Source organism: Gobius niger (genome assembly GCF_951799975.1).
Source record: "Gobius niger genome assembly, chromosome: 10".
Classification (NCBI taxonomy): Eukaryota; Metazoa; Chordata; class Actinopteri; order Gobiiformes; family Gobiidae; genus Gobius; species Gobius niger.
Window position 1 is genome coordinate 33376954 of NC_136861.1, and position 26557 is coordinate 33403510.

Below are 26557 nucleotides of genomic sequence, written 5' to 3' on the forward strand. Positions count from 1 at the left end.
CTATATTTATATGCATATATGGGATATAGAGTATACTGTATCTATATTTATATGCATATAGAGTATACTGTATCTATATTTATATGCATATATGCATATAGAGTATACTGTATCTATATTTATATGCATATATGCATATAGAGTATACTGTATCTATATTTATATGCATATATGCATATAGAGTATACTGTATCTATATTTATATGCATATATGCATATAGAGTATACTGTATCTATATTTATATGCATATATGGGATATAGAGTATACTGTATCTATATTTATATGCATATATGCATATAGAGTATACTGTATCTATATTTATATGCATATATGGGATATAGAGTATACTGTATCTATATTTATATGCATATATGGGATATACAGAATACTGCATCTATATTTATATGCATATATGGGATATAGAGTATACTGTATCTATATTTATATGCATATATGGGATATACAGAATACTGCATCTATATTTATATGCATATATGGGATATAGAGAATACTGTATCTATATTTATATGCATATATGGCATATAGAGTATACTGCATCTATATTTATATGCATATATGGGTTATAGAGTATACTGCTTCTACCTATATTTATGGCATATAGAGTATATTGTATCTATCTATATTTATGGCATATAGAGTATATTGTATCTATCTATATTTATGGCATATAGAGTATATTGTATCTATCTATATTTGTATGCATATGGCAGCAGACTCATTCTTTAATTGGGCCTAATTTTGAAGTAACAATTCATATGTAAAAAAAATAAATAAAGTGCATATAACATTAAACAAAACTTTCAATAGCACATAGATAACACAATGATAATGAAGATTTTGCCAAAAGTATATATATAAACTGTACAGTTACACAGACATCTCTGGTTTGACTTTATTTATTTTTTTATTGAGGAACTGGAAGTGACATAGAAAGAGGTAGAATTTCTATAACTGTGGCGATATGCAAACTGTACTGTAATGTTTTTAATTGTAAGCTAAATATCAATTATTTTTCATTTAACTTATTTCACCATATGTTGTTTTATATTCCAAATGGCGAATGACGAAAAACACTTCAGTGTCTCAAGACCCCTCAAGCAGTCCTGACCTCCAACTTGGGAACCCCGTTCTGGAACAAAAAATATGAAATGTACATCAATGTTTCTTCATAAAATACCTCACTTGCGTCAAACTTTGATACTTACAATGCATTATCCCGTCAAACTGCTTAGCCCACTGGCATAAACTGGCATAATACAATGAAAGTATGATTTTACAAGAGGAATAAAAGTATTAATTGTAGTTTATGTTATGAAATATTATATAAAATAAGTTGTAAAACAGCAGTCTGACAAAATCCAAAGCCCAAGCAGGTTATATTGCACAACATAACGCTTTCTTCCTTTTCCCTATAGGCCTATCTCTACTGCTTTCAAATGAGGTTAAACAAAATTTTGGAATACCCACTTTTATATGAACTTGACATTATTTTGAGGCAAGAATGCCCTTTCTCTAGTCAGATTTTGGCTGCTATACTCCCTCGGGTGGACCAAAAACAACTCAGAGTGACTAATAACAGACATTATCATTATTACCGCTAGATTCTACGGGAGCCATAATTAAATCCAGTTGTGGGACGCCTGGCTGGGATGCTGCGGGTTCGTCATACACGCAGCACATAAGCCTTCAGGGAGGAGCTGGACCACCAGCCACAGTCACAGGCCGGGGCTGAGAGCAGACCCTCCCCGAAGCAGAGAGCAGCAGGACGGGGGGAAGGAAGCGGAAATAAGCGGCACAGGCGGACCTTATGCTAGTAGCAGCTACATTTTTAGGCTGCTCGAACGGACTGGAGTCAGCGTCGTTCCACTGACATCGTTTTCGCTCCGCTTTTGGAAGGAGAAACGGGGCGTGGATCGTTACATCGCAAACATTTGAAAGTCTAATTCGTTACATTTGTTGGATCTGTACGGATTATACCGAGTGGTGAGTCTGATTTTTATTCTGATTGTTTTCCGTGGTGGAAAAGTTGTGTACTCTACGCGACGCAGGCTAGCCCAGTCCAGTAACGGGTAAGCTAGCTGTCGCACTATGCTAGCAAGCAACAACAGCTCGCACACTCGGGGGGAAGGAAATGTTAACCATTCTTTGTTTTCCTGGCTTTTACAAATACTTCCACTTTATTCCTAAAAATGAACTCTCCCGTGTGTAATTCTCGAGTTTCCTCACGTCGTGGTGACCTAAAAAGGGTCTAATTTTGCCATTACACCGCAGCGCAGTTATTGTTGTCGTACTGTTAGCCTGTGTGCTAGACATTAGTTAGCTTGATGGGTTGGGTGCAGTCACTTTTCTTGACAAACGATATGGAAAACAAATAAAACGTCTTACGAATGAACAATTTAACATTCCGTTGTATAGGTTTAGATGCGACTTCCTTGTCAAATGCTAGCAGAAACATATATATCCAGTGTGGTTAGCCACCCCTCCACGTCGGTTTCCTATTTTTAAATTTCCTCTTAACTACCCTACACACACAGATCGCACTAGCATTCGTTTTTTTCTTTGTGAAATTGCGATACAACATGCCTTGTAAACGCTGCAAGGGGAAAATGTGGCACAGTGTTTACGCCAGGAGGCTTATCCTACTGGAGTTAATGTCATTACTGAACGCGCGGTTGTATTCACATGAGCCTGTCAGAGCTCTACTGTAACACTGCCCTATTAGCAAACAAGCTAACGAGATGATGGAGCGTTATCCATTTAATTCAATACCGGGGCTTTAGCCGTGGATCTATCGGTGTCAGCTCTGCTAAGTTAAGCTGCTGCCTTATCTGCGAGATGGACAGGTGGCCTGGCTGTCAGGGAGGCTTTACGCATTATGGATATCATCAGCACAGTCGGGTTGCGTATTGTGGCATTACCTTGAAAAGAATATGAAATTAAACATATATTTATCAGCTGGTTTCTCTTTCTAAACCATGCCGCACAACATTTTACTCGAGTAGATTAAAATACAAGAATGTAGCACGTTTGGGGTGATGTTTATGTATTATGTGCGTTATGACGACACAGTCGCGTTTTGGACGTCGAAACGTATCATCTGGAATGTTCCGCAGTGTGGCTTTAAAGTGCATGTGACACATTTGACACAATGTTTGCTAAAACATAGGTAACACAATTATATTTACGATTTTGCTAAAGATTGTACCCAGGTTTATTTAGTTTGGACATTTTTTTGTGATGTTTATACATATGTTAAGTGGTGATGTCACAGCTCTACTTCCGGGTCCGCAGACGTTCGAGAAACTACAAATTACTCTTTAATACCACAATCAATATTTCTGAAACTCAACAGAGAGTTACTGAACATACTTATTTATCAGGCCCATTGGCCAAAAATGCAGTACCTACTGCTATAAAAGTAATTTATAGCCCAAATCTGTACACCCGGGTTAGCGTAGATAAATGCTAACGGCGCAGCAGCTACGCTAACCCCGCAAGTAGTGACTTTAGTAAATCTGACTTTTTTTTAGCAGTAGGTGCAGCATATATGGCTAATGAGAAATAAGTAGGTTCAGTTACTCACAAATATGGATGGTTGTTTTTAAGAGTTTTTTTTCGTGACATCACACTTAACAAACGGATAGTTTCACTTCCTGATTGGACACTGACAGGAAGTGACATGGATGAAGGGCAACAATTTTAAACTGATGCTGTGCAACCATGTTCTTGCAACCATGAGTCTTGGGAAATGAGCGAGTCAAATTTCAATGGAGCTTTACCTTCATCTACTGTACTGTCACTTCCTGTCAGAGACTTAAAAATTCAATTGCTCAACATTTCTTCATTAAAATTGCTGCTTCATTGAAATGAAATCATGATTATGCAACTGATGAACTTGCAACTGATGTTATCTTTCTAAATAAGTCATACTTTCAAAAGCATTAAAACCAGGCATACGCACTTTAAGTTTGTGTTGAACTCATTTAGTTTTCTTTGTATAATTTGTGATCCGTTAAATCGACCCACATTTTACGCAAGTCAACATTTAATGGGCTTATGATTTGTCACAGATGATGTGCTGCCTCTATGATGTCCCTTTGTATCCTCCTTTTATTTTACTGTTAGTATTTTGTAAAAGAGACGGGTATTTAATTTTCATAACCCCAACACAACCTCAGTTTGTGCAATGGAACTTTTATAACAATATAGTAGTAATATAATAATAGTAATATAGAAATACAATAATATAATGGTAGTTTTCCCATTCAACTATATGGATGCTCGCGCTTTATATATTCTGCTGCTTTTTTGTATACTTTTTAAATTCCAATTTGGTCATAACTTTCAATTTAACATTTCATTCCAAAGTTTGTGAATTGTTTTTGTAATTTTAGATTCTTGATGCCTTGTTGCCTTGAGGAAGAAAATCTGCAAAGGTCACGCAAAACTGATGCTCAAAATGTCAACAAAGCCAGCTGGTCATTATATGGTTTGACAATTTGAATATGATGTCATTTACAGTACGTGTTTGTAGTTCAAAAGTAATTTGAGTTTGAGTTTGATAAAAAAAAATCTATTTACTCTGAACACGGATGTGATATAAAGTTAATGTTCTCCTTTTCCGCCCCGGTGGCTGTACTTAAAATTTACCTTGGATGTAGAAATTGTTATATACCGACGATATGAATGCTCTCTTGTAATAAGGGGTGTTTGTGAATAACTAATCCAAACGTACTCGCTTCAAAATGTGTGAATGTTTTACCACAAATAAGACCTCACCTGCTAATACCACAGATCAGTGTCTCTAGAGTTGCACGCTCTGCAGTTATCGCTACCTCTGGTGTTTGTTCAGTTACATCTATGTAAAATAGCTTTCTGAACGGGAAGTCAAAGGTCACAAATTAAAGAAAGACCCTTTTCAACAGATCAGGTTCTGTCATGAATGACACATCGCTAAGTCCAACGAGACTTTTTCCATTGTAAAATGATTGAGGAACTTGGGTCTGTGGTAACATGATTTATCTGACGGGCTCCTTTTTTTTTTTAAATGAATCAACAAAAATGTGAACCAAAAGATGATGATGAAGGAGACAGGAATTCACGGGAACCATACTTTATCCGTTTACCTTATGTTCATTAACAACTAACCATTACTTTAGTGGTAAAGTAAACCGCTATTCTTTTTTTCTCTGTTTTTTATCAAATTTTAGCCAGATTATTTTGTCACTTTTGATCTTCGTTTTATTCCATTTGTCATCGCAGCCCTGTAAATTTATTTCTTCCCCCCCGGCACTGAAAAAGCGCCTTCTGTCGGGATCTGAATCAAGTCGAAACTCTGAATTTGCCCCATGGCTGTTCTGTTGTTGCAGGTGACTTGACTGACATCTGTATGTGAGGCCCCAGCCCTGAAGCCACGGGTCACCGACGGGAGGAGAGACTCGGTCATTTTTTTTTTCTCTTCAGAGCTCCGCACACAACCGCCGCCCCCAGCACCCTCGCCAGCGCGCCCACCCCACCATGGAGGCCGTTGCCAAATACGATTTCAAAGCCACCGCCGACGACGAGCTGAGCTTCAAGCGCGGAGAAATCCTTAAGGTGAGTGTCAACCGCCGCGAGCTGGAACTTGGGCAATACGTGTGAACTCACTGCAGACGGAGTTCTTTGTGTTGTTTTTAGGTTTTGTATATCTCCGGGTTATGCCTCCCGCTTGCGACAAACATTGCGGATTTTGCCGGTGATTTTTTTGACTTTCTTGGACTCTGCTGTGTTCCCGTTCTACGATATAAACATGTTAAAAACCCCAAAGCATGATTCTTCGAAAACACAAAGCAAGAAAATCGCTCGTGTCACTTAAAGGCTTTTAAAAAAATGGGCGCTTGAGCCGTGGAGCTTTAACCTAACCAGAAAAGCTCATTCAGCCCCGTATGGTTTTTAATGTGAGCGCGTCATCCTCTCTCTCTCTGACCTTGGCAAAGCGGCACCATTACGTTACAATACGCGCAGGGCGGTTTCCCCGTGTGATGGCTGCCTGTGGATTTAAGTGCTTTCATTTTAATCCTTTTGTTTAGAGGCACGCTCGCTCGGTCATGGAGGTCATCGGCGACGGTGAGGATAGGCTGCGCACGCAATCCTTTCTGCTGAATGAGACTTTATTTTACTTTTGGTTCAGTTTGTTCCTGTTTTATGAATTATGATTTCATTTTGATGAGAAAGATTCAAAGGTTCTGCCAGTTATCTTATTGCAACTAATGAAATATTGTTTATTGCCTTTTTAGCTTAACTGTCGGCGCCTTGTGAGGGTTCATTCTTAAATTATTGGTGAAGTCACTCATGCGTGGAAAAGCTGGTTGTATCTGTGTTGGAACTAGGGCTGAAACAACTAATCGATTAATCGACAACTAATCGATTACTGAAATAGTTGTCAACTATTCCAGTAATCGATTAATCGTTTTCTAGTAAACACAGACTAAAATTGAGCAAATAAGACATAACAATTATGTATTTTGGATGAAAACCTACTTTGTTTTTATAGTTAGGGTCTGCAGTGTTTTGTACATCTTAAATTTCATAAATATCTGTCTTTGTCTCATCCAATCAGAAGCAGAATTAGCACAAAGAGCCTCCTACAAACGTTTACTTTAAGTTTACTCCATCCACGTGTCCTCAAGTGGCGTCACTTTAGCTTTATGTGATAAAAAAATTGAAAAAAATACAATTTCCATGCACCTTTCACAGCCAAGCGATTAATCGATTAATCGTAACAATAATCGGTCCATTAATCGATTACCAAAATAATCGTTAGTTGCAGCCATAGTTGGAACATGTAGCTATATTCTATAGCAGGGCAAGGCAACGTCAGGACCTTCATTAAATATCCTCTGGCCTTCAAGGGGATTTGGAGAAAAAGGATTTTACTCAATGGAGATTAGAGGTTGACCAATTTTACAATATTGGCTCTCGACCAGAATAATACAGATAAGACGGATATCTCCAGAACCAAAAGTGATAGAGACTTCCCGTACTGCTGTGAAAATCGGTCACAAATCGGTCACCTATGAGGCTCAGATCCTATTTTATATAGTTTATGTTGCAGACTTTTTGTCTTTCGAACGAGCTCCCTCTGAAGTACCGACAAAGCTTGAATGTCTTGAAAAAAATCAGCTCTATGCCTATAGTTTAGAAGCATCATACACAGGATTATAGATAGGGAGGCACCGATACCACTTTTTCTAAAACCGATACGAGTACGAGTACTTGGATTTAAGTACTCGCCGATACCGAATACCGATACGAGTACAAGGCATTTTCTTCAACATTCTTACTTTTTTCCACAGCAGATTGGTTTGTAATTAGCAAATTTACTCATTTACATTTCCTTAAGTAGGCTACACATTTAAGAGCAGTTATATTAGAATTATGCTGATGCCATTTAATTATTCATTTTTATTTTCATTCAATATAATTTTTAATTTTTATTGCACTGTCCATCATAGACAGAAAAGCCCATGTCCAAAAGCTCCCAATTCCTGTGCTTTATTCATATATTTTTATTTAACTATAGTATTGAGATGTTTCTTTTCGTCTTTACTTCAGCTCCGTGTGGATTTTCTTGTGTGTTTTGTAGCAACTTAGCGAGTAGCTACAGCGTTTTCATTGTTCTGCTGCAGCTCATTTTCGCTCTATATGGACATGCTGTATCTCTTTTATTTGGATTTTCTGAGGACTTTTTAGTCGCTGGGTTAGTTTTTCAGATGAATAAACCCCTGGGCATAAAACGGCGTCAGAATGGCCAAAAGTTCGCTAGCCGCGAGTTAGCGACGTTAGCCTGTGTGTTGTAAACACTGCAGACGCTGCAGCACTAACAACATTAAGCTCTGGTTAAATCCAGCTCAGACTCTGGTTTAGAGAGCGCAGTCTGTAATAAAGTCAGCTCTATGTGGATTATTGTGTTTCCACTAAAGAATTCTCCAGTTTGTTTCTTCTTCTCTCCTCAGCTGAGAGGTGCGCCTCGTAGGTGCACTGGCCGCACGTCAAATGGTATCGGTTTCTGGTATCGAGACCCCATGAATGAGTACGAGTATGAGTACAAGCCTGTGGTATCGGCCCGATACCCGATACTGGTATCGGTATCGGTGCATCCCTAATTATAGACGAGACATTTTTTTGATTTGGCCAAAAAAATCGGCAGTGCATATCGGCTTCGGCAATTAAAATCGTCTTAGAAAACCCATATCAGTCGAACTGAATAATAGACATCAAAAGATCTGTAAAAGTAGTCAAAAATACTCAAAACATGAATTCTCTTCAGAAATGTCCGGGTGAGGACCCCCAGACCCCGCCATAGCATCTTTATCTTTATCACACACTTGACATTTGCATGAAGAAATGCTTGAGTTTGAGCTCCGTTGAACAAACTTGCCAACTCCTGCAGTGTAGGAAACATTTGTGCACATCTTAGGCCTAGGGTTAGGTCCAAACTACTTTTTAGAAAGCAGTAACTAAACGAATACAAAGACATAAAAGCAATACTCAAAGCATTTTTAAACTCGCCGAGATGAGCATTGTTTGTCATTTTGCCCTTTGGCTAGTGTTTTTTTTTTTATTGCTGCTTTTCGTCTTTGAGCACATTCAAAAGAGAAACCTCAAGCTTTTGATGCTCTCGTGTGCTTTGGGAGGCTCAGCGAACGAGTTTAAAAGCATATCACAAGCCACGCCACATTAGCGCACCGTCTCTCTGGTAAAGATATGAAGAAACACTTTCCGGGAATCGGAGTGGAAAAGAAGTTACTCGTTTGAACCCGTGCAGTGATGAAGCACCGAGTCCTATCGGGCGGGTGCTGCTGTGCTAAATAAAAGTTAATTAGTTGATTTGCATCTTACAAGGTGTGTCCTTTTCCTGTTCGACTGACAGATGTCTCATTATGAAAATGTCCCCCTCTACAGATGTCAGAGTATGTGTGTATATACTGCTTTTAACTTGCCATCTCTGCTGCTCTTTCTCGATCACTCACCTCAATGTTTATTAGCTTTTATCCTTAAATAAAAAATCTATGTGGTTTTTGCGTAAACACATTTGAGAAGACTTGTGAAATGTGAAGATAAGACCGAAAGGAGCGAGACACTGGGCTGCTCAGGATGACACTTTCACGCTTTCAATCAGCTAACGGCATGCTAGCAAATCCACTGCATAACATCAGGAAATGCAGCTCGAATCACTTCAACAGCAGGAAAAGGTAACAAAGTGAAAAAGATTATTCGCAGTATCAGGAAATGAGGCAGAACTACTACTTCAGGTATGTTTTTGATCATAACAATTGATTTTATATAAGTCATGTCCCCTTTAAATATGGTTATTATACGGCTCTTCTAAGTAGAAGCTCCGTTGATTTGAATGGGATTTCCCAACGTTCTACCGGTCATTATTTTCTGATAAAGGACCTCTGAAAAAAATAATGACGCTGCCAATGACAACGGAGTTCGTGCTTTCATATCACTCCACGCGTACGTAGTAGCGACACTATCTGTCCCGTCACTGAGAGAGAAGTTGGGGGAATCGCTCGTGAAGTTAGCGTGAGTCTGACTTTCAACTTAGCCAGAGATTCACCATCATTCCTCCAACTGCGCCTTCAACTAAGTAGCTAGGCTAGCTACTAGCCTTGCTGCTTCTAGCCTAGCCAAACGTTGCCGAGCAACGCGCAAACTTTTGGGAACTATTTGTTGCGGAAGTCATTAAATAAACCTTTGGGCCTTCATAAAAGTGTACGAAGTTTATGTTGTGTGTTCAGTTGGCAAATGGCCGTATAATAAGCGGGATAATGTATAGAACGCTGGTCCGCTTCGCGTCGGGGTCCAGTTCGCCCTGTCGGTGCTTATTTTCCCGATAATGACCAGCGTTCTATACATTATCCCTTACTTGGAATTTGTTTGTATTGTGGCTATTACATTTCTATAGCATTTTATAAGCAATGACATATCGTCAGTCTGGCAGTTTTTTAACTTACTAGTTAAAAATGACAAAACCCATGAAGTGCCTGTTTAAAAAAAGAACATGCTAATGCTAATGTGTTTCTTTCCGTCTCTTGTAGAGATGTTGCATATTCTTCACATCTGAATGTCAGGGCCCAAGGGAACTGCAGGCGTACAGGATGGAACAAGCTTCTTGATTTGATTGAAACGCACCATTACTCAGGCGGACACACGTTCTTCTTATGAAATACAGTTGATCCGGGAATCGAGGCTAAGTGCTGGCAGCTAACTCCGGCCCGTGGAGCCGTCCCAGTGCAGACCTCGAAAAGCTGAGGCTTTGCTTTTGCTCCTGTTTTGTAGGTTTTGATAAAGGTTACACAGGGTCGGTCAGAGAGGGTCACAGCTTTTGTATTTTCTCAGCTACATACTTTGGCACTTTGAACTTTGCTTTTGAGAATTGTCAATGTGCGAGAAAGTTGTGCAACAAATGTCTACATCTATTTGATTCTTTAGTGTTTTGTTTGTTTAATAGGAATTCTGTTGAAACACAGTGTGAGCTTTAGAAAGTGCACTAAAGCATGCTTCCTTGTGTATGTTATACAAGAGACTTACAAGAAATCTGGATTAAGTATTTGATTTGGAGTAAAAATGCAATTTGCTGCACACGTATTCTGAGAATAATGTTTCTTGTAATCCTATTTTTGTAATGACTTCGAGAGCTTGACAAGTTCCTCAAAGCATTTTAGGAGGGTGCATTACTTTGTGGTGGTAATGGATCTGTATCTACTGCTGCCAAGGGTGAATGAAGTGTCTTGCCCATGGACAGAAGACACTGGTCATCACTTGGATCAAACCTGCAATACCCTTCAGTTCAATGGTATCCTTAAAGTTCATTTCTAAATAAACAATGACAAAAGGGGAATAATGCCACCTCAGCTCGCTACAAGTCACAGCCGTGAGAAACCGCAAATTATTGATTATCCAATGAACCAAATGAGTGAAAGGGATTTGATAAGGTGAGACCTCAACCATCGGAGAATGGTTCTCTGTAGCTCTCATTGGTCGCGCTGTCTGCTGACAGCAATACTAAACAGCTCTGCCTTTGGGACAAAAGCTCCCTGTCACGGAGGAAAGACAACTCACAGTCTCATTACTTCAACTTAAAAGACTTGTGCTTTTAAGATCTGTGGACCGTGTTTTAATGTTATATCTTCATCAACACCAGGAACAAGTTCATCAGTTCAAGGTGGAAACTGCCGTGCATTATAGGCACACATTTGAATATTTCAGAGCTAGAAGTGCCCCTGTTTTCAGTAGCTTCTCACACGTTCTCCCTCTGCACCAAACTGAACATTTTAATGCGTAGCGCTGAATGAAATGAACACGATTGACCTGGCCTGCGCATGAAGCGGACCTTGGTTGCAGATTTAGCTGTAGTGCACCCAAGAGTGGTTTTCAATGAAAGTTTGCTTTGAGTTCAGTCCTTCCCTGACACTGAGGCCTTGTGCCGGGTTTAGAAATGTGTGGACAGCGTCTTCAGTTTCACATCAGGAACTGTTAGCTGACTCATTTTATTGTCTCATGTACATTGGCACAATACTCATTAGCTCCTGATAAAGCTCTATGCCTGTCATCAAAGATATCAGATGGGCACCAATAGTAAAGGGCACGGCGACGTAATCCTGTCTCTGAAATGAGATCATGCAAAATATGTGCCCTATAAAGTCACATTAAGGCTTTTACTTGATCTCTCCTGCGAGTACTTCTCAAAGATGCATTTATAAACATAGTATGGAGAATTAAAGTAGCTTGGAGCTGTCAGAAGCTTAGCACTTAGGCGCTACATCTCTGCTTAAATGGCACGCACATCCTCCACGCAGCAGCAGTCTCCTCCACATTTTTCAGCTGCTTTCCAAATGGCTTTTTTTTTTTTTTACATAAGCTCAGGTCTTATCTAACGCTGCAGCACTGAAAGCATCAAAACAGTCTATACTCCAGGCCTTGAGACGCTGGCTTTCTGACAAAAAAAGTCCCAAATGGGCACCTTTTTATTACATAAGACACCCTGACGTCACACAATAGTTACGTCAACGTTTCTATAATAATTCTATAATTAAAAGTAGACTAGGCTTTATCTGTGTTATTATCTGTCATGTGAAATTGCTGCTATTAATCACCCTTTGTGTCTCATAGATCGGCCTCTCATTTGTCAACTTCTAATGAGCGCTAATCACCTATTCCACTCCAGACTGCTTTTCTTTTGTTGGCCGTCATAGAACTCCTAACCAGACAACACGTATGCAAAGTCATATGTGTTATATTTAGCGTCAGTGCTAATTAGGGCTGTGCGATTAATCTAAATTCGATTACAATTTCGATTATTACACTAAACGATTACAAAATTAGCATAATCGGAAAAAGTTTATTTATTTATTTTTTTCTATTTTTGTTTTCAATTTTGTTTTTGCAAAGCAGACTTGCATTATTTCATGGCACTGGGATTATTTTCCCTTTGCATTTCACGTGCCGTGGCTCATGCTTTTGCCTGACATAAAAACAAACCGCGCTGTGTGATGATGTCATCAGGCCGCGCTGCTCAGTTTGCTTGCGCAGGTGTGAGGGCTGGCCAGCAGGGGGCAGGTGTGAAACAGAGACCTCTCCTTAATCGAGGCATACTTGAAATCTTTAAAGTTTAAATAATCGTTGGAATAATCGTGATTTCAATTATGACCAAAATAATCGTGATTATGATTTTTTTCAATAATCGAGCAGCCCTACTGCTAATTTGAATTGAAGCTGAATCGTTGGTTGACTCCAGAAAAAATTACGCCGTCTATCGAGGCCCACACCGGCTAATCAAAAAAGATGATTCAAAGCTATACTGCACAACCAAAAAATAGAATCATTCATATTTAATGAAAGCCTTCTCAAAAGTTAAGTCAATTGGTATTTTCAAATGTCACTTAAATTTGTCTTTTTACTGACATTTATGTCTGGTGTTCGCAATCCTGTTACTTGCCAGAACAAGCTCTCCGTCCAAAAAATAAAAGCATGAAAATTGAACCAAAAAAGCTTGTTGAAGAATAAAACAAATCGGCTGATTTCAGGTATGGAATTCTGGCAGATTTAACCCAAGTTCCCCAGTTCTATTACCAAATTGAGCTAGCTTTGTTGGTGATGTTATTTGATTTGTTTGATCAAGAATCTGTAGTCATTTTTACTCCCTCTCAATAACGGTCTGTGAAAGATTCCGTCATCTCTTTTGCAGAGGCCGTTATGTGAAATTCTACAACTATTACCACACAGTCATCGCTTGTGCAGTGAGGAAGCACATATCCTGGTATCCCGAAGCCTTCGCGCTCCAGCTGATTTTCTCTCTGGATCGATTTTTTTGTTTTGTCTCTCCGCTCCTCCCTCCTCGTTGGACGTGCCCCGCGGCTCTGGGAAGTTGAGTAACGGTGTCAGACAGCTGGCACAGTGCGTCACAGCTGGGGAGTCGAGCACTCTTTGTCATCCAGCCAGCGATCGCTGCCGCTGACTGTCAGAACATTAAAGCATGACTCCATCCAATCAGTGCTACAATATACGCACGATTTAGTGGATGTAGATGGGCCCAGCAATTAGACACATCAACCATGAACGTCTACATTTTAAATAAGTAATGGACGATTCTTTTTTTTTCTTTGTCTTCCTGCTTTATTTCGCTCTTTGGAGAAAAAAAAAAATCAGTAAACATGGACAGTTTGCGAGCGTGAGAAACTTGTGTCCAGATTGGTCAACAATGTCACGTAATCACCATTGGCCCCAACACAGTCCAGTGCTTGTGGTTCTCTCAAATGGAAATTTAAAGTAGGCGAAGGAGCGGGACCGATTTCCAGCGGATTTAGTAAGAAAAGGAGAAGTGGATCATGCATCGCCCAAAAGATTTATTGGTCCAGGAGTGCGGTTGAAATGGAGCTGGAAAAAGTGGATCTTGTGAACTTTGGGTGATATAATGTTGTGGTGCTTGGCGTTGTGTGTTTGGGGCTCGCCGTGGCCGCTGGTTTGTTTATGCCGCTGATAGGATAGAGAAATGAATAGGGAGCTGGGCTGTAGTACTTCCTGTATGTATTCCGTTTTGTTATTGGCTGTCACTTTTGGGTTGGTAAATCTTTGCACGCTTCTCCTGTGCGTCAGAAATCGACTTTAAAATACAAACCGTTTGATCTGCTGCGATTGGGGTCTAGTTTCAAGTTGTTTATCACCCGTCCCACACTACGAGTCGCTGCAACTAAAAACGATAGCAAATATCGGGAAAGAAATCGTGCAGTGTGTTCTAGGGCTGAGTTGGTAGGTCAAATCGATTCATATTTTCAAAAAATCCAAGAAGAAGAACAGAGCCCACCTATGGATTTTTTTAATTAGCTCAATCCAAATCCAGTATAAATAATTTGGATATTTAACAATCTTTGTTGCACTGTGACTTTTAAGTCAGAGAAAGGGTTTGCCTTTGCAATTTTGTTTATGTTGATGCACTTTAATTAAATACAATAAATGTTTAGATACAGACGGCATCTCGTCATTGAAGGGGGTGTGGCTTCGCCGAGGGGGAAAATAGAATCTTTAGAGAAACATAATTGTCCATTCTTTTTAGCCATTTTCTGGTGGAATATGAACACATTTATGACATACAAATAAAGTCAATTGTAAATTGGGCCCATATGGATATTTTCTCACAGCAGATGGTTCAGTAGAAGTGAAAAAACGGCAGTTGTAGCTAGCGCTAGCTGACCGTTAGCATTAGCCCGATGCTAACATGTAGCATTATGTTAGCATTCTCTGTTATTTATGTATTTATGAGCTGTTGAACCACTTTGCTTCTCCCCATGTCTTTGTATCTTTATTTAGTAGAAAATATATTCAGAATTCAGCATTTGTTTTGTAGTTTGCAAGTAGTTTTTGAATAATTAGAGAAAGTTTAGATTTTTCTCCAACTTGTTTTCCCCCCTAACTGTTTTTAAACATGACCATATATGGGCAATTCCAGAGATGCCGTCTGTATCTATATAGTGAAAATATATTTACTGTTCGCCGTTATTTTGTTTTAAATGGGGGGGAAAAAATCAAATCAAATCGTAAATCAATGTATTTAAAAAAAAACCTGCAGATTTTTTGGGAGGAAAAAAATAGCCCTGCCCTAGTGTGTTCTTAACTTCCTGACCTTATTTTTCTCAGGAATGAGCACACATTTTCCAAAGTAAACAATGAAGTGTAAAGTTCTATCCACTGACAACAACCCCGCCTTTTTTATGAACTAATGTCACCATATTTCAATGCCAGTCTGAGAATATTACTTTGCTGTTGTCTGTTTTTGCTGATGGAGAATTTGTTGACCTTTTTTTTTTCCAGTTCATCTTTCATGCAGTAATTTCAGAGATCTCAAGCTTGAACCAAGTTAAACCAATGAATTCTATCCCGGAGCAGGTGGACGATGGGGACTTTTAGAATGTTTTGGCCACGCTTGAAGGCGCCTTATTGACATGAGCTTTCAAACCCTCCATTTAAAGCACCCCGCAGCGACTTCGACATTATTTCGGACTCGTTATCAGCGAGAGCCACGCGCAGTGCCTCCTCTTCCACGCAGCTTGCTCCATCGGAATCTGAACACTTTGTGTCTCGCAAAGTGTGGGCTCAGGGCAGATTTGCATAATGCACGTAAGTTTCACAACGTGATTTCCCAGCATGCGTAGACAAAAAGGGGAACTCGCCCTGCGTGGCTAATTCTTTTCCATCAGTCTGACTGCACCATGTTGATAAGTTTGAATAAGAAAGGCCTTGTGACTTTCTGACGTTTTTAGACCCTTGCTCGAACATTTGGATGACACCTTGTTGTACTCTGCAGTGTAAGCTTTGAACCTATTGAGCAAGTTTGTGGTGAGTTTGTTTCTCACCCCACAGTTTAGAGACAGTGTAGAGCTGTGATTAAGAAGCCAAGAAACATTCAAAGCGGTATGCTCGCTGCGCCCCTAAAGTTTGGATAAGCTCTCGGAAGACAGAAGTGTTTCATGTAAATTAGCATGTTTATTATTCATATTCAACTTTTCACAATGTTCACAGTTCCCTTGGGCCAGTTCATCTTTCTATGCCTCAAGTGCGCTTTATGTTTAAGAGCTTTCCTGAAAGTAAAAATTGGCTCTCGAGACACAAGTTAAAACTACTTTTTTTTTTTACTTTTTTACTTTTCTTGTTCTATACTGTTTTCAGCAGAGGCCGGTCAGTATAGCGGTTGAGCCAATTACGGGGAAAAGGTTTAGGTACTACTGGTGTCAAAAAAATTGAAGTATCAAACAGATTCCGAAAAAAAATCTTTTTGGATGCTGTTGGTCCAGGGATGCCAATTTCTTTTTTTCCCTATTTTCTCCCAGTTTTCAAATTTTTACCCCCAATGTTTTTCCAATTTTTGCCCACATTTTTTTAATCTCCTGAATTTTTCCCCTCATTTTTGCTCATTTGCTATCACTAATATTTTACTCAATATCTCAAATTTCCCCCCACATTTTGCACATCGCTATTTTTGCCCCAGGTTTTATTTTTCACACAATATTTCCTTTTTGAGATGAACCTGATATTGTAAATTTGCAGGTTTTCCACACATTATTGTTACGTTTTCTGGTTCTAGATGACAAATATTTTGGTATAGGTTTTGGGAAAAAGTATCGTCAAAGTACCGGTATCGAAAAAGAGCCCTCTCATCTCAAACAGTTTCCTGATTGCTTTAGCCAACAATCAAAATACAAGTCGCAGTCTCCTTCTCTGTCTCGCATTAATCTCAAATCCTTTATAAAATGATCAACCTAACTCAAATGTATTAGCGATTAGTAGAGTGTTGTGTTCAAAGGAAAACTGAAATACTCTCAAGCTTGAGCATGTATGTAAATCATCATGAAAAGTTACTTTTATCGGAAAGTGATATTGAATACTCCTCAGTTTCATCTTTTTTTTAATCTGAAAGGGGCGAGATGCAAGTTAGCCGTTTATACTCACTACTGCCACCTCAGCTCATACGTGTAACTGCACCTTCAAGCTCGTGCATGACGGCAATTTGGACCCGAAGTAGCAACTGCAGGATTTTAGAGGCAGTTGTGGTGAACAGGTCTGGGCTCATTCTACACATTAGGACATTGCTGGAACATGCAGGAGGTGGAAGATACATAGTTTTTAGATTTTCAAACTCTTTATTCACCTTATTCCGCCCCGCCCACTTTTGCCTCTTTTTGCGTTGTCTCGGCACTTCCGTTGTCCAGACACTTCCGGTCGTGCGCGAAGCCCGTTCATTTAAACGGAGAACGAGGGAAAATATTCTCCGCTCAAATCTGATTTAGTCGATTGATTTGTGTAAAATGGCCGATGTTCATTTGCACCAACATGTCGACACTGCAGCGTTTCTCTGCGCGGCCGAAAAACGACTTTGTTTTCGTTTAGTGACTGATTTTATGTGGACTTCTCCAGCCCCATGTTAACACATAGGAGAAAAGGGGGAAAAGGGGCGGGCACAATTCATGGCTGTGCCCACAATTCATGGCGGCGCCCACGCGAGCCTCCGGAATAAGGTGAATAGTCCCTTGAACTAATTCCTGTACCCCCAGGGGTTCCCGTACCCGTGTTTGGGAAACACTGCTGTAGGCTACAGAAAAAACAAGAGCCAGCCACTCGTGCAGGGGACAATATTGAAATGCAACAGTTTATGAGAACAGAGTTTTTTGTCAAAAATAATCTCATCAGCATTATAAAAGGATTTAGTTAGTAATATCGCTTCAGTATATTATTATCTGTAACAGCGAATGTCTAACTAATGTCTACCACCGAACGTTTATGTGGTCAATAGTCCTCAAATGACTACGAGTCAAGCGAACCCGAACCCATAGATTAGACCTTTTTACCGCTTGGCCTGAAACACAATCAATGTAATGGCTAAGGAGCAGGCTGCAGCAGAGTGCGGCCGTTGCCCTGGGCGCCGTGCACTTGTTCTCATTTCCTCCTTTAATAAATAAAGATTAACAGGCCTGCGAGCCGGCACCGCCAAACACTCATCCAGCCTACAGATCCTTGAACCAAGCCTCGCGCGACCAGTCCACGCTCACCTCTGCCGCAGTATCCCGCTCGACTGCAGCCATTAACAAATCTTACGCTCGCAGATGATAATTCAGAGCCTCTTCGGGGGATCTATAAGTACAGCCCGGTCCGTAGCCCTTGTGGATCATTAGCAGTCAGCGGCCATGATGGAAAGCCAATGTCAACTCGCGCTGTCAAACGTAGGCTGTAATTACGCTGAAGAATGAAGCGTTGCCTTCCAAAGAAATTGCTTCAAGAGCGCAGCAGTCATTAAGGCGCATCTGGCTCGTAAGACGACATTTGTGTTTTTCTAATCATTGTTTGGTTTGACCTGATGATGCCTCTGGTAGGGCTGCTCGATTATTGAAAAAAAAATAATCACGATTATTTTTGTCATAATTGAAATCACGATTATTCAAACGATTATTTGTTGCCTTTAAAAAAATCCATCAAAAAAGTGACAAAAATCCATCCAAAAAAATGATAAAAAATCCAGCAAAAAAAGACAAAAATCCATCCAAAAAAATGATAAAAAATCCAGCAAAAAAAGACAAAAATCCATCAAAAAAATGACAAAAAAACTTCAAAAAAATGACAAAAATACAGCAAAAAAATGACAAAAAACATCCAAAAAATGATAAAAATACAGCAAAAAAAAAGATAAAAAATCCAGCAAAAAAGTGACAAAAGTCCATCAAAAAAGTGACAAAAATCCAGCAAAAAAAAAATGATAAAAAAATCCAGCAAAAAAAGACAAAAAAACATCAAAAAAATTACAAAAATCCAGCAAAAAAAGACAAAAAAACATAAAAAAAAGACAAAAATCCAGCAAAAAAGTGACGACAATCCATCAAAAAATGACAAAAAAACGTCAAAAAAATGATAAAAATACAGCAAAAAAATGATAAAAAATCCAGCAAAAAAGTGACAAAAATCCAGCAAAAAAGTGACAAAAATCCAGCAAAAAAGTGACAAAAATCCAGCAAAAAAAAGACAAAAATCCAGCAAAAAAATGACAAAAATCCAGCAAAAAAGTGACAAAAATCAAAAAATTAAAAATTCGAAAAAAATGTGGAAAATTAACACAAAAAAAAAAAATAGCAAAAAAAATACATAAAATAAATTATAATCGATTTTTTGCGATTATGCTAATTTTGTAATCGCTTACTGTTGTAATCGAAATCGTAATCGAATTTCGATTAATTGCACAGCCCTAGCCTCTGGTAAGTAATCACAGTCGTCTCGTGCACTTTCGCACTTTTCCCAGCCTACATTGTGCTGACCCGGCTTTCCCCACGTTTTTCCCGACACCTCCACATCGGCACCGTCCGGCCCGGACCGCAGCGTTGAACCAGCGCTTCTCCAAAAAAAAAAAAAAAATCCGCGCCGGTAAAGTGCGGCGAACATGTGTAGTCGATCCGAACCTCGGGGAGTGCGTACACGCGGAGGTTAATGACACGGCTTAGCTTCTCTCACATCCTGTTTGATTCGTCTTCCCACCCCTCAGCGGCTTCCTGTGCTCCACTGCGGGCTCCAGCGAACGCTACGCTCTCACACAAACGGAACATGATCCGCCAGCGGCCCGCTCGATGTTGTTATTGCACTTCTGACGGGCTTCGACTGTCCCTCGCCTGCTCCTGGGGTGAAGGGACGTCTAAATGTTGAAGAAACTTAGGGGCATCTAAGTAGGAGAAATGTCCAATAATGATTTTTCTTAATACTCAATTTGTGTTTTAAAATCAAGAATACGTCGCACTTTTTCGTTTTGTTTTTCCTTATTTATTGGAAAGGCATTCTGCAAATCTACAAGCCTGGACTAAGCAGCAGCAGGCTTGGGAGTACTATCAATTGAGAGAATTAACTGCTAAACTAATACACGTTTTATTGCTTAAGAGCCCCTTCGGAAAGTCATGGTAGGTTTCTATGTTTCAACAGTCCCAAAAATGTCCCCAAAGCAACAATTGAGGCACATCTGTGTTCAGCAGCTGAAACGGAGCGGGGTCAACGCTCCCAGTTGTGTTGCTCACTCTGCAGCCGAGACACAGCGAAGTTAAAAGCGCTAACGGCAGTGCGGCGACATGCACAGATTTCACATTTGCATTTGAGGGAATGACCAAAAGCTCTTCATAATTAGTGTCTCTGGAGGACGAGCTGCATACAGTATCCTGTTTCTCTCGACTACAGCCTTGCAGCTTTGATGACGTGTTGAGGCGCTAAAGGGTAAGCGCAATAAATCCTTCCTATGATGAAATGTTGTCTGTAGGGAAACGGCACTGACATTAGCAATGCTTTAGTGTGAGGGTAATTTATCTGTGTAAGAACGTATTGTCTTTAGTCTCATTTCGGGGAGTAGTTTATTCTGTCTTATGCCTTTGTGTAGAAATAAATGAATCATGCAGTACAAGTTGTCAAATGTTTTGTTAAAGAAATGTTAGAAATTCAGGCCTATACAAAAGCTTGCATCAAAGAAAGAACCAGGTTTATCCAACAGCGTCACATGTTCGTGTGTTGTCTGTATCTACAACCACTATTTGATTTTTCCACATGTTAAACAACTCGCTAGCACTTGTCTTACATAAGTGCAGAAGTCTTTTCTATGTGCTTCTCTTGTCGTGTCGCCTCCGCTGGTCCATGTGGACAAAGTCGCATTCCCCTCGCACCGAAATGGACGGAGGTGTTTGCAGAAGTCCTTTCCTGCCCTTTTCAACATGCGGCAGATGGGCCAGTGCTGCATTTCATTTGTCACAGCCATTAGTCCTTTAATATCTGCTCCGCCGGGTAATGGTCAAATGCGCCAGAACTTGTGTCGACCTTTATTTCGGCTCTGAAGTGTCCAGGACTTGCCGGGGAGCATTAAAGATCTCACAGAATTAGCAAGAAGGCAACGTGAGAACTCTTTTTGTCAATCTCTCAGCTAAGTTTGGAAACGCTTAGCTGAGGAAATGTTACGAGGGAAATGTGACTCAAAATGATTCTAAATTAGGAAAATCATGACTGAAACCTGTGTGTTTTTAGCCTGGCCAGCCCTGCCACTCGTGCTTTCTGTTTCTGTTAGACTGTCTTGATATTTTCATCTTTTTCTTACCAACTATTGAAAGTATTTTTGCGCGTTCTTGACCTGCTGGAATTCTCCTTCGATTGAAAATCTGAACCGAGTTGCTAACGATTTGTTGTGTATTTAAGCTCTTGTGGCAAAAACAACATGGATCATTCACATTTGTCTCCTCTCTTTTGGCCGATGCATTGCAACACCACTATTTTCCTTATTGACAAAACATGCAGCATGCTTGCGGCATATCGGATTTTCGCTGATTGGATAATGTGCTTGTCAATCATGGCCACCCAGTGCCCTTAGGATATGATGCCCGGTCAGCAACTAAAAGTCTTGGTAAAGAATAGGAAATGCATGTAGACTGTCAGGCCAGGCTAATGTGCTTTAGGCTGTGGTTTTCTAGTTTCCACGACCATTTGAAAACATGTACAATGGGGTCCCCTCATGGAGCCAGATCTCTGTTAACCCCTTAACTCCCACCTGAACCGATTACATTTTCTCCAGTTTGGCTTTACCCCAGTCCAAAAGCTTCTGGAAAAAAGCTGTGAAAATAGCAACAAAACTGAGACGAAAACAATGATGGAAATGTGACGAAAAGTGAGAAAACAGTGACACGAAAGTGATGAAAAATTGATGAAAAAGTGGCAAAAATGTCACAAAAATGTCACAAGAAAACAAAAAATTGTCGAAAAAATGACAAAAATTTGACAAAACAATGACAAAAGAATGACAAAAATGTGACAAAATGTGACAAAAAATGACAAAAATGTGAAAAAAAAATGACAAAAATGTGATAAAAATTTTACAATTTTTTTTTTTTTTACAAAAATGTGACAAAAAATGTGACAAAAAAATACCAAAAAGTTACAAAAATGAGTTGAATACCCAACAAAAAAATGATGGAAAAAAAATCTGATGACGTTAGGAAAAAGATCCTCTAGGTTCAGACGGGAGTTAAGAGGTTAAAGAGATTTCTGTTTTTATAAAAGTCAAACAAGCATACCTTCCTGACCTTTCAGTGATGGGATGGATTCTTCCGTTTGGTTGTTGTTACTTCTCTTTCACAGTTAGCTGGCAGCTTTAACATTTAACCATTGATGAATCGAGATTGGCAAAAAGAAATACATTAAACAACAAAATACTGGCAGAAGTGGCTGCTAAACTCGTCGACATTAAGGCTTTCCTCTCCCACATAGCTGGCCTAGATATCGGCGGCTACTCAAGGTTACTTTTGATAGCACTGCATTTATTCGAGCTTATCTTACTAATACATTACCAGGCCTTTACAGTTCACTAGTGCACACGGCTGCTTCAAGGATACGCTCCAACACATTTCAGGTAAGTGAAAACGATCGCTTTAACTTTGAATGAAAAGCGGCAGACGGACACATTTTCAGCTGCAGTTTTGTGGAGGAAATCACCGAACAAAGGAAAAGTGGGGGTAGATTGATGGGCTTACGGGGAAAGAAAAGGGATTTAGTTGTTGCCACAGATTGAGGACAGCGTGCGCCGCAGAATAGCTTGTTTGGCTCCGAAGAAGAGATGCCCTCATTTTTCTGTCTATTTGCCCTGAAGGAGTGTTCCTGAGAGGGATCACAAGGAGTGCTCCATGTCCTCTCCCTACAACAGCGTCTTTTTGATTTGAGTGTTCATCTCTCAAACTCGCCGGTTGTTTTTCTGCTCCTTTTTAGTGCCTCGTTGTCCGTTTTTAATTTCATTGCTGCGCTCTTCTGGAGTGTCGAGGCAGATGACTGTAATTATGGCTTGGGCCTTCTCATCCCCACATCATTCCCTCTTGACACGCTGCAGACTTTGACAGCTGTGTTTGAAAAGGTCCAACTGTTGGGTTTCTTATAGAGGGTGGGCAAAGATTTATCCAAATTGTTTTTTGGAAGAAGGGCAACATTTTATTATTAACAAAACAGGAGAAAAACATGCAAAAACAGTTCATGAGAAAATTGTGTATTCCCCTAAAAAGGGTTATTTTAAAGTTCTTTAAATTCTCTTTTTAGGAATTGCACATTTGCTTTGCTTATGGTTTGCAAAAATACTACCTAATTGTCGTTATTGGGATAGTCCAAATAATAGACATGTCATAATAGACATTGTCAATATTGTCAACCTCTAATTTTAAGATGCATAAAATAAACATAGTCGACAATGAAAGGTTTAGACACTTTTTATCAGACTGAAGACTGTTTTCTTTTGTAATAATAGAAATCTTGAAATCAATAAACTGTTGACCTTTATGATTACAATACATTTACATAAAAGTGCATGCTTTGCAAAATCCTGTAGGTAAACAAGTACTTGTATATAGGGCTGCAACTAACGATTATTTTGGTAATTGATTAATCTACCGATTATTTTTTACGATTAATCGATTAATCGCTTGGCTGTGAAAGGTGCATGAAAATTGTATTAAAAAAATAAATAAATGTATCACATAGAGCTAAAGTGACGCTGTTTGAGGACATGTTGATGGAGTAAACTTAAAGTAAACGTTTGTAGGAGACTCTTTGTGCTAATTCTGCTTTCTGATTGGACGAGACAAAGACAGATATTTATGAAATTTACAATGTACAAAACACTGCAGACCCTAACTTATAAAACAAAGTAGGTTTTCATCAAAAATACATAATTGTCATGTATTTTTTGCTCTATTTTAGTCTGTGTTCACTAGAAATCGATTACTAAAATAGTTGTCAACTATTTTAGTAATCGATTAGTTGTTGATTAATCGATTAGTTGTTTCAGCCCTACTCATATACACTGTTGGCAATACCAGACTTGCTTACTTGACTTTTCTTCGCTTGGCCATTCATGTGACCATAGCGTCCAACCGTCTGAAGGGGTCGGGGTGATGAGGTCCCTCTGGGTTTGAGTAGCGCTAGACAAGACTGCGGTCATTTTGCTCAGTTTTAGAGTAGCCAACATGTAGAAATGACTTGAAATATGAAGACATGATTGCACTGAAGCCTTGAATAATATTTCACACTGTATCCATATAATTCCAGACACTTCACAGATGCTGCTTTACCATTGCAACAACCAGAAACCCCTCAATCGCCCTCAACAGTCATAGAAGCAATGTAGGTGAAGAGTCTTGCACTGGTCAAAGCTTTTGGATTCCAACCACTGAGCCATTGTCACCCCTTTCACTGCCAAGGGTTAGAGATGGCTAAGAAATCAAAAGAACAAAATAAATTCGCTTTACAATGCGTGGTACTTTTCGTTGACTGTCATTTGATCGCTCATTTCATTTAGCCGTTTGACTCGCCCGTTGTTTATTTAGCCAACATTATGACTCTGTCAACATTCTTATTAGCATTACAACACGCACAGCGACTGTCGTTGCTGAGTAAACATCATTTTAAGCACCATCATTTCCAATTACCACAGAGCACATTAGTATTTAGCAAGTCAGCGGAGGATGAAGCCAAAACAAACTGTATTCTGTCCAGTTCCGATAACATGGCAAACAGAAAGACTGCTCCCCGTTCGGCTTCCAAGTAGATGTTGTTTTTGGGACCAAACTAAATTCTAACTGTCACCCTTTCAGTAAGAATTCGGCCTTGCCATAAGTTTTTTCAAATGTCATATTTCTACTTCTGTGTAAGATACTTTGGACACATTGCAGTATGCAAATAAACCAATTCTCAATCATGGTTATACATATGGATCAAGTCCAATGATGCCCTTAAAGGGGGGGTATTATGCAAAATCGACTTTTTTCACATCATGTTATTCTGTCATTCCCTCATTAAAAACATGCCTGAAGTGTTGCCTTGGCACATTCACGTATTTTTGAGTAATCTGTAAAAACTCTGATGGCGGCCATTTTAGGGATAGGTTTGCCTGAGTCCTCCTAGGAACGCCCCCACCTCCTGGAGACGCCTCCGAGCTTTCGTCACCAGCCGAGTAACCAACCACTGCTCCTCAGCAGAACCCCCTCCCCACTGATGCCACAGACAGCGTGTGGAGGGGGCGTGTCTGAAAGGCTCAGAGGTTCTTAAAGAGACAGACGCCTATTTCAAGACATTCACTACAGCCATTTTGAGAGAGCAATTTTATACAAGGCAGTTATTCTGATTTACTGCATTTACAGACTAACAGAAGGTTTGGTCATCATTGTAGTGTGATATAGACTGGTGCTATGTGACTGAAAAAAGCATAATACCCCCTCTTTAATGAAAATTCTGCATGCAAAAACGTCAGCAGAGGGCACTAGTCTCCATCTGCAATAGCAATTCCATGTGAAACCATTTGGAAAAGGCTAGAAACAAAGGTTACTAACTTTCTGATGTGGTTGGCATTTTCAACGGCTTTGCAAATTCAGCAGCATTCGTCTAACACCGTTTTACGCAAAGTTTATGATCCTTGTGTTAAATGTAGCGCGCATATCTCCAGCGCTGGCAGCTGCAGCCCCCCCCAAACCCCCCAACCCCAAAGCATTATTTTAATTACAAGAGTTATTAAGCCCTATTTACTCTGCTCCCTCCTAATGACCTCTCTCTCCTCTTCTGCGCCTCTGAATGGGGTCGTAGATTTCGCTTCTTTGGCGTCTCATCCCCGCTTTGCCGTCGCCCCGCTGCGAGCAAAGGAGGTCAAAGTCATTTCGACCCAAAAAACACCAGCCAAAACAAAGCAGCCCTGCATCCATCTGTACCCCCGAAACTGAACGAGAGAATTCCCTCAAAGGATGTCACAACAACAATTTTAATCTCCCTTGTGACATTGCGGCGGCATCTGCGATCACAAATACTTTCAAAATCTCTCGAACTTCAACTTTCATTGTTACTTTTGATTCATTTTTGACAGTGTTGCTGTTCAGCGGTGGCTTGATTTTGAAAAAGAACAAAATTACCTTGAGGTTGCTGTGGTTCGCCACGTCGGCCAAATTGTAGATGTCCTTGTTTCAAGTGAGCTGTTCGTACGCCAATCGCTTTTACAGTAAATGCCATATTCCAGTGGTAATCAAACTGGGGTACATGGACCGCTTTTGGTGGAACTTGCAATTTTAGACTATTTCAATCTGAGTTTATTCACACTTAAGTCATTTAATTGTTTCGTTTGCTTTGTTTCGTATTTAGGACCTGATTTTAATTGTGATGTTGTCTTGATCAAGGCCTGATGGAACATCTTGCCTCACAGCTGGAAGGACTTTGGTTCGAATCCCAGACCCCGAAGGGTCTTTCTACGGGGAGTTTAGATCTTCACCCTATATGTGCGTACTGTAGGTTTCCTCCAGGTGCTCCGGTTTCTTGTACCTCCAAACAAGCTGGTCAGGTTGGCCCAGCATCTTCGCAGCAAGTGTCACCGTCTGAGAACTAACACTCCATCTGAGCTATGCAATTCTATTGTGCAGCTAATTGCAATATGTTATTGTGAAAACGCAACTGGATATTTTCTAAAGCTCTGTCGC

The 26557-nt window shown here is 39.8% G+C and overlaps 1 protein-coding gene across 1 annotated transcript in view; it reads left to right on the plus strand.

Moving 5' to 3' along the window:
- Positions 1–1676: 1676 nt before the first annotated feature.
- The window catches only part of LOC306969674 (growth factor receptor-bound protein 2), a 51518-nt gene continuing 26637 nt past the window's right edge, over positions 1677–26557 (plus strand). Inside the window, exons 1-2 of the mRNA XM_079565368.1 lie at positions 1677–2006; positions 5393–5618. Coding sequence (XP_079421494.1) covers positions 5541–5618 — 78 coding nt within the window. The 5' untranslated portion in view covers positions 1677–2006; positions 5393–5540. The remainder of the gene's footprint in view (positions 2007–5392; positions 5619–26557) is intronic.